General features: G+C 40.9%; 1 protein-coding gene across 5 annotated transcripts in view; it reads right to left on the bottom strand.

The window, feature by feature from the left end:
* Positions 1-18,594, bottom strand: part of LOC108709287 (syntaxin-binding protein 5-like) — a 151,914-nt gene that overhangs the window by 33,639 nt on the left and 99,681 nt on the right. For 3 of the 5 annotated variants that reach the window (XM_041583517.1, XM_041583516.1, XM_041583519.1), the window contains exons 18-20: positions 17,690-17,841; positions 13,410-13,481; positions 6,737-6,802 (exon numbers count right to left, since the gene is read on the bottom strand). In XM_041583517.1, coding sequence (XP_041439451.1) covers positions 6,737-6,802; positions 13,410-13,481; positions 17,690-17,841 — 290 coding nt within the window. The remainder of the gene's footprint in view (positions 1-6,736; positions 6,803-13,409; positions 13,482-17,689; positions 17,842-18,594) is intronic. The other 2 variants (XM_041583518.1, XM_018248996.2) reach the window with 1 other exon arrangement.

An 18,594-nucleotide genomic window follows, 5' to 3' on the forward strand; every position in this document is an offset into this window, starting at 1 on the left:
TGAAAGCAGATGAGTGATTTGTTTGTTCAGCTCTCCATGGCAGCACTTTATTCACTTATATCTCATTACCCAGGCGGCCCTGATGGCTGAAAGTAATCTCCAGACTGCTGCCCACCTCTTCTCACGGCACGGAAGAAAGAAAGAATAAAACCTTTAGAAGTTCTTAATAGCAAAGAAGGTCAAATGTGCAACCACTGCCAACTGCAAGGATAATACCCAGCACATAAAGCTTTTCATTCTATTTGACTTAATTTATGAGCCACCTTCAATTGTAAAAAGTAGGGATGCACAGTATCCAGGGTTTGGTTCGGGATTCGGCCAGGACTTGGCATTTTCCAGCAGGATTCGGATTCGTTGAATCCTTCTGCCCAGCCGAACTGAATGCAAATTTGCATATGCAAATTAGGGGCGGAAGGGAATTTGCGTGACTTTTTGTCACAACACAAGGAAGTAAAAAATGTTCTCCCCTTCCAACTCCTAATTTGCATATGCGGTTCGGTATTTGGCCGAATATTTCAAGATGGATTCGGGGGTTTGGCCGAATCCAAAATAGTGTATTTGGTGCATCCCTAGTAAAAAGAGCTGGGGAACACCATGAACATTAAAAAAATTCCTGTGCTTGAGTATTTGGCCGAATCTTTCACAATGGATTCGGGGGTTTGGCCGAATCCAAAATAGTGGATTCAGTGCATCCCTAGTAAAAAGAACTGGGGAACACCATGAACGTTAAAAAAGTTCCTGGGTGGTGCAAATAAGGATTGTGATTGGCTATTGGCAGCCCCTATGTGGACTGGCAGCTATAGGACACTTTGTTTGGCAGTACACCTGGTTTTTATGCAACAAGCCTGGAATTAAAAAATAAGCAGCTGCGTTGAGGCCACTGGGAACAACAGCTAAGGGGTTGGAGAGCAACAACCTCCCAAGTTCCACCTGTTACAAATCATTGCACGTCATACCAGAGGCACCTGACAGTGGGCAAAAAACATGGCACCCTGTCCCACTTAGCAATGAGCCCTCAAGACTTGAGAACCCCACCTTGCTCTCTAGAGCCCTGTTCAAGCTGGATGTTTGGGGTTCAGCATATTGAAAAGGTTTGTGTAAATAGCCCCTGTAAAAGACAGGACCGTGGATATTTGCTCCCTATGTAAATTTAGAATTGTAGCAATTAAACATAATAAATATGTTTTACTTGTCCTTTAAGTTAAAGTCAAAATGGCTGCAAGTCATGAATTTGTTTAAAGACTATTCTTTTTGCAGGTGCACTGTATAAAGATACTATATATAGACACTTTATATAGACACTGTATAATGGCTTTGTGCTGGTTTCTATGCTGGCAAAGTAGTCACGAATAACACAGAACATACATTTTCTCTTGCATTTAAAGCTCAAAGGCAAATCACATGCAGGAATTAAAGGAGAACTAATCTCTTAAAAACTAATATAGCTAAAAATGCCACATTTTATATCGTGAACTTATTGCACCAGCCTAAAGTTTCAGCGTGTCAATAGTAGCAATGATCCAGGACTTCAAACCTGTCACAGGGGGTCACCATCTTGGAAAGTGTCTGTGACACTCACATGCTCAGTGGGCTCTGAGCAGCTGTTGAGAAGCTAAGCTTAGGGGTAGTCGCAAATTATCAAGCAGAAAATGAGGTTTGTCTGTAATAAAAGCTGATGCTACAGGGCTGATTATTAAATTATGATGCTAGTTGCACCCGTTTCTGTGCTGCCATGTAGTAATTATCTGTATTAATTACTAATCAGCCTTATATTGTGATATTTCTATTCTATGTGTACTGTATATTGTGAGTGGGTCCCTAAGCTCAGTAAGTGACAGCAACACAGAGCATGTGCATTGAATCAGCAGAAAAGAAGATGGGAAGCTACTGGGGCATCTTTGGAGACACAGATCTTCCATGGTCAGGGCCGGAACTAGGGGTAGGCAGAGTAGGCACGTGCCTAGGGCGCAAAGCTGGGAGGGCGCCAGGCACGTACCTCCTCTGTTGCCTACCCCAAGTCCGGTTCCCTTCTCTGCCCGACTCTATGCATTTTGTGCTTCTGCGCATGAGCGCGAGCTTCAATTCGCGCATGCGCATGCAAGCGCAAATTCGCTCACGCGCACACTAAACAGGCGCCGCAACTGCAGGGCCTGCCTAGGGCGCCTGCCCAGCGTGGCCCGGCACTGGCCATGGTTGCCTTGGGCTGGAAGAGATGCCCAAAACATAATGTACCATTTTTTAGCTACTTCTTTAGTTCTCATTGGCTAGTTTTATTGCCGTAGGAATAATAGAGAGAAACGGCTTGTTGACTTGGGCTATTTATAGCAAAATGGAATTATGTTCTCACACGAACGGCTCATTCATCACACACAAAAAATGCAGTTACCAATTTGGAGGGTTGATAGATACACTTTTAGCTTGTTTTTGAAAGGGACACTATTTATTTAGCCTCAGAGGCACTGGTAAATGTTGCGCTGAGAGCGACTCTTCTGCATGAACGGGAAAAGCTTATTTCTTGCTATTAATGCCACTGCAAACAAAATGAAAAAGCACTTGATAAGAGTCAGGCATCAGATGACTGCAGAAACGTACATTACACAGGTGCACCACTTGACTGCAGGAAAGTGCTAGGATAGAACCATAAAGAGGGCACCAGACACTATTAGCTGAAATGCCAAGAGACTATGGAGTCCGTTTACTAAAGTTCATAAAATTTCGCTATTACCCATTGGCCATTATCACTGCGAATATACTTGTGATATATAAGATTTTCACTGCTGATGTTTGAGAAACTGCCTATACTCCTTTTTTCATGTACAATTTCTGTCTTTTTTTCACATAACACTACTTTTCGGGTGGCGATAAAAATTGGTGACAATCTTGTCTATATTTGGCGACAATTCTGGCGATTCTTTTTCGTAAACCTTGCGAAGGCTAGGTTAGGTATCTTATACCTGTACATATATGATTCCCCACCTCCCACGCACATGAAAGGAGCCAATAATTTAGTTACATTATCTAAATACACTTCTATACAGGTATGGGACCTCTTATCTAGAATGCTTGGGAGCTTGGGGTTTTCCGGATAACGGATCTTTCTGTAATTTGGACCTAAGGGGGCAGATTCCCTAAAGGGCGAATTGACTAACGCTAGCGAAAATTCGCCAGCGTGACGTTATTTCGTAGCTACACCGATTCCCTAACGGGCGCAGGAGTCACTTTGGTAGCGAAGGAGATTGACGCTAGCGTTGCTTCGCACACTAACGCCAGACGAATTTTTGTTCTGGCGAACAGACGTGATTCCGCAAATTCAGTAAGATGTGGATTTTACTGAACGTTACCTCTTGCGCCAGACTTGCCTTCGCCACCTCAAACCAGGTGAAGTGCAATGGAGTGGATTGGAGTTCCTCAATTTTTTGTTGAAAAAAATAAAAAAATCCCAAAAAACGCTGGCGTCTTTTCCTTTTTTTCAGGGTGATAAGCTGCAAAAGACTGTAACATTTTTTTGGGTACCCGGGTTCCCCCCTACATTTCCTAACATATGGCACATAAACTATACACTGGGCTCATGTGTAGGGCATTATAACAACGTTATTTTATTAATGTTCCCCGGGCTTGTGTAGTGTAATGTATTAGCTGCAACATATACTGTTAGGGTTGCCACCCGGCCGGTATTTTACCGGCCTAGCCGGTAAAATACCTGCCAAGGCCGGGGCCGGTATTACAAATTTACCGGCAATGTAGCTGCCGTTAAATTTGTAATACGATCAAAAGGAGCCCTCGGCCTGCCCCCAATCCCCTGCAACTTACCTTTTTTTTTGCCTCTTCTGGCGTCCGCGGGTCTCCGTCGTGTGGCCCCGCCCCTTTTGACGTCACGTCACACCCCGCCCCTTTTGACGTCACCCCCCACCCATTTTAGGCCCCGCCCCCAGCAGCAGGTAAAAACATTTATAAAAGGTGGCAACCCTATATACTGTACGTCCATTCAAATGTTGCGAAGTGGTCGCTAGCGAATTTGCACCGCTTAGGGAATTTCCCAAGTCTACTAGAAAACCATGTAAACATTTAAATAAACCCAATAGGCTGGTTTTGCTTCCAATAAGGATTAATGATATTTTAGTTGGGATCAAGTACAAGCTACTCATTTTTTATTATTATCTATTTATCCAGTTTTTATTTTTACACTGAAGTATTTCTTTAAAGAATTTTACCAAACTGGCATATATATAGTTAAGTAAACATTACCCTTTTACATCTCTTGCCTTGAACCACCATTTCGTGACTCTATCTGTACTGCCCCAGAGATCACCTGACCAGAAATACTACAACTCAAACCATAACAGGAAGAAGCGTGGGAGCAAAAGAAGAACTCTGTGTGATAATTGGCTCATGTGACCAAACGTGTATGGTTTGTTTGGTTTGTTTGTGTGCACTGTGAATCCTAGGATCCAAGGGGATGGCCCTTATTTTTTAAAATGGCAATTTTATGATTATCCAATGCAACATACTACAAAAAAGTATATTATTATGAAAATGGTATATTTGCATGATATTACATATGAGCTGTTTTATGCAATATCTTTTTATAGAGACCAACATTGTTCAGGGGGTATAGTTTTCCTTTAACTGTAAAGGGATCTAAAATCAATTCCAAAGACATTGAGCCATTTTCCTATGACAGCACAGAGATACAATGGATAACTATGAACTGTAACTACTCATCAGGGCTGGAGTCACAAGTGGATTAGCTCTGCACATGGCACTGCTCCCTAATTCATACAATTAGATCTGACAAAAACATGAATATGAACAAACCAAAACCGCCGCTGTTTCTGAGCTCGGGGTCCAACGCGTCAGATTAAAGAATTAATTTCGTTATTCCTTTGGAATAATTTGTTGCTTAGTCAATGAATATATTTGTACTACCGTTAAGTATACACACACTATAATTTCTCCTTCTATAAGTGAGTGCAATCATAACACCCTTATTGATCTGCCATCCAATAAGCTCACCTCTAACACTCGGAGCTAGGCCTCCATAATGCACTCACATTCTGACACCGATCATTGATCAATTCAAGCAGTTGACAAATATACAGCTTTCCTTTTATATATACTGGGACTTTTACGCAAAGGTCCTTAAAATGAATTCCTAATAGTTTGGTTCAATGCATCAGTCCAGTCTCATAGAATATTTATTGACAATTTGATAGCTTCAGACCCTTATATTACTTTGCTGAAGTCTGATCTTATAAAGGCAAATAAAAGAATCACTTAGATTGCATAGTAAAGCCCTACATGAGCTTTCCCATGCTACTGTTACACCAGCCTTGTGCCTTGTGCATATAAAAGTATACCCCCTACAGCAAGCAACTATCACAAAAGGAATACAAACTACAGTGTTTCATTGTTGCCTCACTGTGGGATTCATAGTATTTTTTTGGAGATTTTGCCAAAATAAAGTCCCCTTTGGTCAACCCTGGCAGGCAGATGATACAGGAGGTGAAGACAAAGGCATTCAAGATGTTTTCATTGTCCTCATCCTTTTTGGAGAGTGAAGGTTCACTTGCCCTCTAGCTTCATATTCCCTCAATAGACTTGCATTGCCTATAGTACAACTATGGTACACCAGATATCCAATGGATAGAAACCTCTTGAGAACACTGGAGCCAGTATTTCTTTATTACCTTACTACTTAGGATGATGGGGATCACAAAGGAGACCCATGAAGACCCATGAAGACCCATCAGGTGAAGACCATATCTACAGTCCAATGTGGTCTTTAACAATAGGATTTATTTTTTACCTTTCCTGGCTTATATCTTTTTGAACCTTGATCAGATATAAGGTAGAAAGGCCAAGAAGCTATTGACTCGAGCAGCACACCATCCAGTATATAGCCCCCTTTCCTTTAAAATAACAGTAACATTAAAAAATGAAAAGGTTTTAAAGGAATGATAATATAATGTACTGTTGCCCTGAACTTATAAAACTGCTGTGTTTCATTCAGAAACACTACTATAGTCTATATAGAGAAGCTACTGTGTAACCATGGGGGCAGCCATTCCAAGCTGAAAATAGAGAAAAGGCACAGGATGCATAGCAGATAAAAGATAAGCTCTGAAGTATACTATGGGATTCTTCCAAATGTATCTATTCTCTATTGGGTACCCTGTGCTTGAATGGCTGCCATTAAAAAAGGATATTGGCACACAAGGCATTAGCGTTACCTGCTCGTTTATTGTGCGGTGATGCAACATTTTGGGGACACTCCCCTTCAATGGCTGCCCCCATGCCTACACAGCAGCTTGTTTATATAAACGATAGTAGTACTTATCTGTTATCTACTGTGTATCCTGTGCTTGAATGGCTGCCCCCATGGCTACACAGCAGCTTGTTTATATAAACGATAGTAGTACTTATCTGTTATCTACTGTCTATCCTGTGCTTGAATGGCTGCCTCCATGGCTACACAGCAGCTTGTTTATATAAACGATAGTAGTACTTATCTGTTATCTACTGTGTTCCTGTTCTTGAATGGCTGCCTCCATGTTTCTGAAGCAAACACACCAGTTTTACCAGTGCAGCAGTACATTATATTGTCACTCCTTTAAAACGCTTTCATTTTTTAGTGTTACTGTTCTTAGGTGGAGTTTTGCTAGGGGCTACAATGATGCACAGCAAGGAATGGTGTGAGCTGTTTTATAGTAACACAAGGAAAGCAGATCCACTCTACCTGAAGTGGGGGATTTGCAGCGCTCCAGCTCCAGGGAAACAGGACTGTCTGTAAGTTCAGTTAGACCTGATGAGAAATGAAAAACAAACTTGCATTAAGGGACAAGGGAGGGCCGAAAAAGGCAATATATCACATTTACATAAATCCCCTGAGAATCCTAATACATAAAGCGGTTTCTAGATTTAATTCCTCCAGCAGTCACCAGAAGGAAAATAAAATCTGCTCCCTGGCAGTGTCTGTGCAAGGAAAGAGGCAGAGGAAATTGAGCATATCTAATCAAAATTCATCTCTGGCATTCAATTGCTGAGCCTCTTTCCGCTGATCGCAGGTGGATAGCATGCGTGGAAAAGCCGCAATAGATTTAAAGGTGACACCAATTTAAGCGGAAAGGCGGTAAACATTTATGATGCAGAGAAAATGAGGCCTGTTTGTTATACACTGTTACTTGTGTTTTTCTGCAGATAACAATGCTGGCCTTTTGCCAGGAAGGAGATGTTACATGGAAGAACATTGTGCTTTTTTATATCTCGGTGCCACATTATATATGCTATATATTTATACATACAAAACACTCACCACCCAGGGAGCAAGTGCTGACACTACATCAGAGCTGTGTGCTGTGACAGCAATGGATTTTAGCTGGGTGTTAAGAACAGCCCCTGATTTAACCTCCTGCTTCCCCGGACATGAATCACAGTGTTTTTTATTATCCTGAATATTCCCTTATGGGATCTCTCTGTACAGACTATGAACAAACTTAGGGGGCTGTTCCTGCTGAATTGTGCTTAGTACAGGGCAATACCTATGCTGCCATAGTTTTATGGGATCTCTCTGTAGAGGCTATGAGCAAACTTAGGGGACTGTTCCTGCTGAATTGTGATTAGTACATGGGGATATCTGGTACCTGGTATAATGTAATAATAATCTCCATCATGTATAGGCAACTTACATTGCATTCATGCTAATTCAATGCCTCAGAGTTTTCCATTTCAGCTGACTATGACCCCAGTGTTGTTAGACAATGCAACTTGATCTAATAGGCCACAACTTCCATCAGTTTCTCGCAAAGGGATGGCATAGAAAGGCATATACAGTCAGCATAGAACAACAGAGTCTTATCTAAGGCTGAAACTGCAAGCTGAGTGCATAATTCCTTAGTGAACTCTATGGCTAAGGACACACAAGGCTCAGCCTCTGCTTCTCGGCACCTGCATTTTCTCCACAGGCACAGAGAAGCAAATACACTCCCAACTGATCTGTTGTGTCTCTGAACTGACAGGCAGGTGTGCAGACAAGCAGATATTGGTGCAAAAACGTTTAGTTTTCCAGTTTATGCCAATATCTGCTCTGTGTGTCTGCTCAAAGACAGACAGAAAAATTGCAGGTGCAGAGAGTCTGAGGCTGCGCTTTGTATGTCCTTAGAAAGAACTCACCCACGGAACAATAATAAGGCTCCTGAATGACAATTAAAGGGTAAGTAAAGTCTAAAATAAAATAAGGCTAGAAATTAAGGATGCACCGAATCCACTATTTTGGATTCGGCCGAACCCTGGAATCCTTAGTGAAAGATTCGGCCGAATACTGAACCGAATCCTAATTTGCATATGCAAATTAGGGGTGGGAAGGGGAAAACATCTTTTACTTCCTTGTTTTGTGACAAAAAGTCCCTCCTCGCCCCTAATTTGCATATGCAAATTAGGATTCAGTTCGGCCAGGCAGAAGGTGAAAAAGGCGGTATCCTGGCCGAATCCCGAACCGAATTCTGGATTCGGTGCATCCCTACTAGAAATGCTGTATTTTGTATACTAAACATAAACATGAACTTACTGCACCACAAGCTTAATCAAACAAATAATTTATGCTTTCAAAGTTGGCCACAGGGGGTCACCATCTTGTAACTTTGTTAAACATCTTTGCAAAACCAAGACTGTGCACATGCTCAGTGTGGTCTGGGCTGCTTAGGGACATAAATTATAAAAACAGCACAAGTCAAATAATATCTGCCAGAAGCCGATACAGCAAGAATGATTAATAATTAGTATATGCAGACTGCACAAGGCCGTGTGTTATCATGTAATCTAATTTGGATTTTATAGTTTTTTTATTGTTTAATACAAACTTTCTCCAACTTTGTAGAACTATGGGCTGCAGCAAAATAATCCTCCAAATAGAATCCTAGTTTATCTGTATAAATCTGGCTCTGTGATATTTGTACTGCAGCTGGAGTTGAAAACAGTAAAGGGGCTGTAAAGACAAAGTAAAATCCAAAACAAATCTCTACACAGTCGCTGACTGCTCTGAGGGAAACAAACAAAGCTGCTTGAGTTGTGCATGCCTGTGAAGTAAGGCTTTTCATAAGTATGATTGTTTCCCTGCCCAGCAGTTAGGGACCGTCTGACAATTCCTATCCACAGCAGTAAATGAAGGGAGAATTTCACATCATACAGTCAGGTTTCTTATAAAAACGGTACACATTTTTTAATTAAAGTATAATAGAGATAGGTTTCTGTTTCATTATAGAAAGTAAACATTGGATTTTAATTTTTTGCCTTTACATGTCCTTAAACAACTATGCCAATTAACACTGCACATGAAGAATAAATAGAATGCTGGCACCTACAGTATATTGGTAATTATTGCAACAAAGGATCATGCAATCCATTACATCAGGCCAGCTGACAAATGGTGGGCCTCAAAGTAAGTACTTGATGATTTTAGGATTTCAGTATCTGTATTTGGCAGTCAGGTTCTGTCCATAGATCAGAGAGATCACCAAACTGATTTTCCTAACACTGACTTCTTTGCCAGAATGTGGCATTATTATATGAAATAATCGCTTGCTTTTCTCAAGACAATTGCTGCAATCGGTTGCTCCCATTACACATAAAATCCCATCGGATACATGTAACTATACTGTCACATGGAAGTCAGATAGTCTGCTGAAAGAAAGTGGATAGGGAAAGATAAGAGCAAGCAGTGATGGGGGAATTGCATGGCTACAGCAGCAGGTAGAGGCACTAAGATGTTGCCATAATGACAGGCAGATTTTACTTATTATGGTTTGACAGGACAAATTGCTGCCTTTATGTACCAGTGATAATATCACCTATTTATTACAGGTACAGGTATGTGACCCGTTATCCAGAATGCTTGGAACCTGGGGTTTTCCTGGAAACTGATTTTTCCATAATTTGGATCTTCATACCTTAAGTCTACTAGAAAATCAAGTAAACATTAAATAACCCCAAAAGGCTGGTTTTGCTTCCAATAAGGATTAATTATATCTTAGTTGGGATCAAGTTCAAGCTACTGTTTTTTCCAGAAAAAGGAAATCATTTTTAAAATGTTGGATTATTTCATTATAATGGAGTCTATGGGAGTCTATGGAAGATGGCCATTCCATAATTCGGAGCTTTCTGGATAACGGGTTTCCCCCATACCTGTACTATATAACCCTGTAAGCCTATGGGTGCTCATTTCAGGGTGCGCCTTTATCCTGGAAGACTGTATTCTTTCTAAAAGATGCTATTGAATGGTATCTAGACGTTTGGATAAATTTAGCAGCACGTTGCTGACTGTAAAAGAATGATCCACACAGTGCTATGAAGCAGATATGGGCCAGTCCCTAAAGCACAGTAGTTCAATAAAGACTGTGTCTAGGTTTGTGCCCAGGCAGAGCATTCCCACCTAGACATGATGATGATGGTACTTGCATGTGAATAGAGCCATGGCTTTATAAAGCATGAGAGAAGCTGGAGCACAGGAGAAAATGAAGCATATGGTGTTGGGTGGAATGAGTTTAGGATTTAGTGATTTGGAAAAGGAATCAGATGGGCAACAATAGAGTTATATGAAGCGGAGACAGGACAGAAATCAGTAAGGCTCTAAGACTAAAGGACAACTACAAACATAGATTTTGTAAGGCACCCCCAATGCAAACTTCTGTTTCTCTGCACATCAATGCTTCTCTAATCTACAGATGCACCTGGTCAAAAAGCTTTTTTTTCAAACACAGACAATACAATCTTGGCATATCTGTTAGTGTTCCAACACAGTGCCCAATTAGACTCTGTAATATGAAGATGTGGAATCAAGAGCATGAATATGGAACACTATCAGACCTATCAAAATGGAGCTCTCACTGGCTATAAACAGGTTACGTGACCAGACTCATTTACAGAAGAAGGGCGATGGTGCGGGAGAGAGAGGGTAGCACTGGGGTTACTGGGTTGATGCCTTAAAAAATAAACCTATTCATATTTTTGATTATCTTGTTCTTGGAATATGAAATATGTACACAGTACTTTGTAAATTCAATAACTTGTAGGCTACAGGGCATATCTGTCAAAGGGAGAATATAGAACAGATAGAAATTCCACAGCTCTCTAGTCACTTGTATAGGACTTCTTAGGAAAGCATTTATCATACAGTGAAATTTTACTTTCACCTCTCATTTTATGATATATAATCCTGCTTAAATAAATAAAGTTGAATTATTTTCATCGGGCAAACAGTGGCAACCTCTACTTGTACCATTTAATAGATATGTGCATTGCTTATTTGGCCACTTGTGTGTTCAGACTTGTTGTACAATTGTGTGCTAAATATCTACTTTACCCCATGAGGTAGAGTCCTGTGCGGGTCCATTTTGTGAAACCTGAAGGCCAACTAACCTTCCAAACCAGGGGACACGTAAAACCTGGAAGCTACATGACTCCGGTGCAGAATCTTCCCAAAAAAATGTAAAAACTGGAAGAACCACAAGGGTGGAAAGGAGGTATCAAGTCCGCATCTTTGTTGGGTACCCAGCTGAGTAACCCGCGGACTGGCCGCACGGCCAAGGAATTGGGGACTTTTTGCTGGAAACCCGACCACTTTGAGGGTATTCCACGTATATATATATATATATATATATATATATATATATATATATATATATATTTCATCATTATTTCATCATTTATAAAACAAAAATAAAACTGTGCACTGTGTTTATTTGGGCAAAGGTGTATCTTAATGAATATGTCTTTTTTTTTAATCTTAACTTTCATGTATTTTCTCCTGGTTTATGTGCACAGTATCAATGACTCTACCATCAGCAAAAGGCCTATCTGAAGTCCATAGAAGATCAAGGAGGTTGGCTTGGAGTTCTCCATAGACGCACAGATAATATCGTCCAAAACTAATTTTCATACGATATTTGGTGCGTGTATGGTAGAAAAAGAGCCCACCGATATCGGCAGAAAACTTGGATATCAGTCGCCACGTTGATCAGGCTGGACGAAAATTTTTGATCAGATGCCTTTGAAGGCACCCAAACATCGGCCATTGTTAGTGCTGAATCGTCAGACACAGGTAGAATTATATTGTTTCTATATGTATATCTGACGAGACAGCTCTACACAAGCGTATTGAAACGAACAAACTTTCTTGGCGAGGCGGCGTGGGTCTATAAAAGGACCCCAGAAGCGCGGGTGCGGGTTGCAGCAGGGCGGGTTAGGGTCAGGTGTGGGTCAGGAAAACCCTGACCCGCACATCACTACTCCCAACTGTCCCTTTTTCAGAGGGACAGTCCCTCTTTTGGAAGCTCAACCTGCAGTCCCTCATTTATACTGGAAAGTCCCTATTTTCTCTGCACTGAACAGCCAGAAAAAGAAACAAAGTTTCTCACTTAATTGGCTTTTAGCAGAGAGCACAGAACAGCTAACAGGTGCAAATAAGATACTTTGTAACAATTTTGAGACAAAAAACAGTAGATAAGGAGAAATATTTTCAAACTTTCATAACCTGCCAAATTCTATAAAATTAATATGGTAATTAGGGGGTGTGACCACAGAAAGGGCGTGGTCCAAAAACTGCTGTTCTACATGTGAAAAAAATGTATTTCCCCCTTTTTACTTCCAAAATGTTGGGAGGTATGTGTTACTATGTTTCCCCTTTTCTGACTGAACCATGCAAAGTGTGGGTTGGGACACCAAATGATTGTTGGATGATGATGGCCTCGGAATTCTCATAAATGAGCTTTCTGACTGATCATTTTCAGTTCTTCATAGACTGGGCCATCCAGTATCAAGTCACTGAAATTATGCAGAGGTAACCAAAAGCATATGGATATGCCGCATCACGCCCTTTTTCTATTGGGTATATTATGCACCAAATCCAGTGTTCGGTTCGGGATTTGGGCGTTATCAGCAGGATTCTGATTCTGCTGGCCGAACAGAATCCAAAACCATAATTTGCGTATGTAAATTAGGGGTCCAGGATTCTGCCTTTTTCAGCAGGATTCAGATTTGGCCGAACCAAATCCTAATTTGCATATGCATATGCAAATTAGGGGCGGAAAGGAAATCACATGACTTTTCATCACAAAAGAATAATTTTTTCCACTTTTTCTTACCCTGCTCATAATTTGCATATGCCAATTAGGATTCGGATTTTGTTTGGTATAAGGACGAATCTTTCACAAAGGATTTGGGGATTCAGCCGAATCCCAAATAGTGGATTCAGTGCTTCCCTATTATATACACTATAAACAGCATTATGGGGAAAAATAAATATTCTTGTATGTTGGATGTGTTGGTTAAATGCTGGAAACATATAGGAAATAAGTAGATGCAATCCTAACACAGACACATAGACACAGAGCCCCATGTCCAACCACAGGAGAACTTACTCTGATAAGAAGTACGGATCCTTTTCGTTAAATCTGGGTAAAAATTAGACAGGCCACGCATGCAAAAGTTGTCTGTGGAACATGCCAGAACAGCAGCAGCAGCAGGAGCAGCAGGCAGAGGGAAGAGAGAAAAACAGTCTACAGTGAAAGAACGTGATACTCAAACAAGGTGAGTGTCCACCTGAACCCAAGTCTTGGTGCTTCAGCTCAGAACACACAATAAGTAAGGCTTTTTGGGAAAGAAGTGTGTGGTTAATCAAATTGTTCTGATAAATGGTAGGTTAATAGTAAAACATGCAGAGCTGCTGACGGTACTCCTATAAGATTCACAGGCTCGGTAACACAAGGGGGTATATTTATCAAAGAGTGAAGTTAGAGATCACCACAGTCCGCTAGAGTGAAATATCGCCTCTCTCCATTCATTTCTATGGGATTTTTAAAGGGTGAAATTCCCTCTTTGATAAATACTGTATACCCCAATGTCTTGAGAAATTACAAAAGGTTTTCTGCATTCATTAAATCCTTTTCTGTCTCTAAACTATACTTTATTTTATTCCTGGGTTGGGCTCAAAAACAGGTCCCCATGATGCTTGAGGTGGAGGAAGAATAAAACCTTTATTTGTGAAGCTTTCTAATAGACGAAGAGAATAAAAAAAAGACAACACAGGCTCACCTATATAAAAATAACTTGTCTGTATGTTTAATAAGTAACGGGTCTCCTGAGGAAAGCTCTGTTCAGCTTCCCGACTTGCTGAATCTATTTCTCAGCAATGTTAGTCACTGTTTTGGGTGAATCTAATAGAAAATCCCACGGGGGAACACTGATTTACTGGAGCTTTGCAAAACAAATGCACTGAGGTGGAATCTGGTAGGCATCACACTGGTTTCCTGATGTGTTTCTAATTATTGGGACAATGTCTGCTGACATCTAATTAAAATTACATTTTCATAGAGGTAATAAATCTGCAAAAAAAAAAGCCCAGTGCACAAATTCTGTTTAGTATCACATAAAGCTGATCTGACAGTAATGACACAGGTGCTGCTGTGTGCTAGGTTAGCCATACGAGGGCCAATTCCAAGGGGCAAATTCACTAAAGCATGAAGTTTTGCCTGCAAAGATTTCGGCACACTTTGCTCCACTTTGTCAGGCACAAATTCGCTACCACTACGCTAATTCACTAAAATGCAAAGTTGCGTCTCGCCAGTCTGTTTGTTTCTGCCTAGCAAAACTTTGTTAGTACACTTACACTTAGGTCAATTTATTAGAGATGTTGATGCAAATTCTTGAAGTGGCCAACATGTCCAAGAAAGCAAAATAAAGACAAAAGAGATCCTCTAATGTCCTAGACATGAGCCCACCCTAAAACAAATGTGGCATGACCCTCAAATGGTCTCTTTCACTAGCGAATTGTCCTCTATTACTGTTAGTAAATTGGCAATCTCCCTGCAGATTGGATTTCTGGCGAATTTGCGCTAGCAACGGCCACTTCATCCTTTAGTGAATTTGCCCCCAAGTCTTCTCCCTATGTGACCAACTGGCCCACAGGCTGTACCAACAGATACAACACATTGGGGGAGGTTCACTAAAGGGAAAAGTGGCCATCGTTAGCAACAATTCGCCAGAAATCTCATCCACAGGGACATCGCCAATTCACTAACAGGCGTAGAGGACAGTTTACAAATGAATGAGAATGTCGCTAGCGTTCATTCGCACCCTATAGCCAGGTGACTTTTTGCTCTGGCGAACGGTTGTTACTCCGCAAATTCACTAAGATGCAAATTTTATGGAACATTACCTTTTTCACCAGTGTTTACTTCGCCACCTCAGACCAGGAGAACTGATAAAACAAAGTTACATCCTCATAATTAAAGTTGTAAAAAACGCTGGTCGACTTTTCTTTGTTTTAAGTGGGATTGCCTTCAAAAGTTCAAACTTATGTTTTACGCAGATTTATGTGTAAACTATTTTTTTAAATTAATTTGGGGGGTATGCCATATTTGTTCAAGGGTGGGCTCATGTCTAGGTTATTAGAGGATCTCTTCTGTCTTTATTATGGCTCTTTGGACTGCCCTATTCAAATTAACCTAAACCCAAGAGTGCTAGCAAAGTTTCGCTATGTAGAAATGAACGATGGCGAAAATTCGCTAAGAAATGCTTGCACAGCCGCAGTAACGCTAGCAAAAATTCGCCAGTGTTATACGCAACGTTGCATTTTAGTGAATTAGCGTAGTGTTAACGAATTTTACGCCTGGTGAAGTGGCACTGTGTGGAGCGAGGCAGTCGCTGGGGAAAATTCGCCCTTTAGTGATGGTGCACGGGCAAAAGCCATTTTTAAATCCGCCTGCCTGATATATATTGTATGTACAGAAAATCCAGTTTTGCATGATTGTATTAAAGGAGAAGGAAAGCTATGGAGGGATTTTATTGCCAATAGATTAGCTGCAATACTGCAAGCTAGAATGCTATATTTATTCTGTAGAATGTTTTCCATACCTGAGTATTCATTATAGCTCTGGGCTCAGATTACAAAAGATAAGGGAGGGGGGAAGAGGACCAAACTGAGCATGCTCACGCCCGGGGCAAAGAGGTTTAAGCTGAAGGCAGGAAGTCTGATACAGAAGCCCATCTGTTCACACTAGAAGGAAAGAAATACAGTTTCTTTTGACAGAGCTCAGAGTAGCACTACTTTGAGGGTTTACTGGTATATGGTGGACCTTTCTGATAAGGCTTACTTAGTTTTAACCTTTCCTTCTCCTTTAGGGCTCTTACACATGAGCGTTTTTACCTGCGCTCCCCTGCGTTCCGTTTTTCGGCGTTCAGCCGCAGGGGAGCGCAGGAATAGACGCATTTCATTATTTCAAATGGGGCTGTACTCACACAGGCGCGTGTAGGCGCCTACATGCGCCTGTGTGAGTACAGCCCCATTTGAAATAATGAAATGCGTCTATTCCTGCGCTCCCCTGCGGCTGAACGCCGAAAAACGGAACGCAGGGGAGCGCAGGTAAAAACGCTCATGAGTAAGAGCCCTTAAGATATATATGGGCAGATTTACTTTCATTCTGATGATTTACCTGTGGTTCAGGCTGTTCATTCTTGGTACAGCTTCCTACTGATTGCCTGCAGTTTGGCCTAGCTTGTTGGTCTAAAAAGCACCTAGTAACTGGGTCGAAAACGCAGGTTGCACAAGAATTGGGAGTGTGGTCCCTGTAATTTCTGGCTTGGCTAATGGAAGGCTCTGAGGAACAGAATTTGATCAAGGCAGGCCATCTGTAGTCTAATATGATCGTCTGTTGACACGTCCTCCCTCTGATCAAAAGTAAAATCAATCCCTACAAACTAGGATAGTGAGAGGAATGCATAGGCCCTGTCAAATCTGGGTTGGAAAACAACAAAAAGCATTAAAAGATAGACAGTCACCTAATGGCATTATAGGAAAGTATGTAGAAACTAGGGATGCAACGAATCCAGGATTCAGTTCAGGATTCGGCCTTTTTCAGCAGGATTTAGATTTGGCCAAATCCTTGTGCCTGTCTGAACCAAATCCTAATTTGCATATCATGTGACTTTTCATCCCAAAACAAGGAAGTAAAAAATTGTTTCTGCTTTTTCCTTTCCCACCCCTAATTTGCATATGTAAATTAGGATTTGGTTCAGTATTCGGACAAATCTTTAACAAAGGATTCGGAAATTTTGCATTCAATGCATCCCTAGTTGAAACCGCCACTTCATAGACTCCAAATGGAACAACGATCAATGCCACTGACAATTTTAGATAAGGTACTGCCTTGTAGCAAGAAACATATTGCCACAAATCTGCCATGGATCAAGCACTACCATATAAACACCATTCCTATCCCCACTGAAATACAATTAGGCAAAAAACCCGCAGCATTTAATGAATACACAGTTTAAAAAGAAAATGACCAGAAAATCCCTACTGCAATGAGTCAGAACTTTGGGTTCAAATATTATTAACACACACACAAAGACAAACATAAGAAACAGACATTGCCAGTGCTGTGAATGTTTATTATATTGTATAACCATATAAGGAATACTGGGAATAAAAACAGATCTAATTTGGGGGATAATACAAATCAGAATAAAAACTGAAGCAAAGAGAGGAAACATTAAAATGGCAGAGTGTTGTGGTTCAGTGTTAGAGTCAAATGGATTATATGCTCTATGCATGACATGGAGGCAATGGATTGGCATGCAATTGCCCAGTATGTACCGATAGCAGCGTTCTCATGCATGCATGCTTCTTTTTTCCCCCTACCTGCAGTGAACTGCTTACTCTTCCGTGGTGAACGTGGCTGCCTCTGATAGGGGTCACTGGAGCCATATAAATCGATAGTTGCCATGCTTAGTAAAACGGTTTTCTGGATATAATCCACCACTGCTAAGCCATTACAGTTCCCGAAGGCAACTCTGAAACAAAGGGATGTTGAACACTAAGATATATTGTATTTTATGCTCCATAAAAGATATCAGTCTATTTAGAGAAGCCTATAGTGATTCATTAAGCAGGCAACACACACAACCTAAACTCCGTGGTATTTTAGTTTTGGCACACATATCTTAAATGGCTTATAAAGCAGGTGTGTAAGGTAGATCTGTGGCAGACTGTCAATGAAAGCCCAGAGCATCCCCTTGGGCACCCCTTACTAGTGTGCCATTCTGTAGGTGCATACTGTGCCAGATGCAGCAGTGAAGTTGGCACTGGCACAAAATGCAGAGCACATATGCAGTGGTGCAGAGGATATATGCCCTGGTGCCAGGCTCTGTGGATAAACTGAATTTTGGGGATTACTCTTTTTCCCACAATATCTGTGGTTTGAAATAATCAGAAATTCTTCTAGTAAGCCATCCAATAAGCAACTTATATGTACATTTTAAATACTGGTAAAATATTCTATCTTTGGACTACATCTCAAAACTTAGTATTTACTGCTGTCTGTTTTGGCTCCTCCACCCACCTTATCCCTTCCTCATCTCCTTTATATTCTTGTGGTTTTCCCTCCAACTTAAAGGAATTGTTCAGTGTAAAAATAATAACTGGGTAAATAGATAGTCTGTGTAATATAAAAAAAATTCTAATATAGTTAGTTAGTCATAAATGTAATGTATAAAGGCTGGAATGACTGGATGTCTAACATAATAGCCAGAACACTACTTCTTGCT

This window comes from Xenopus laevis, chromosome 2S, assembly GCF_017654675.1.
Source record: "Xenopus laevis strain J_2021 chromosome 2S, Xenopus_laevis_v10.1, whole genome shotgun sequence".
Lineage (NCBI taxonomy): Eukaryota > Metazoa > Chordata > Amphibia > Anura > Pipidae > Xenopus > Xenopus laevis.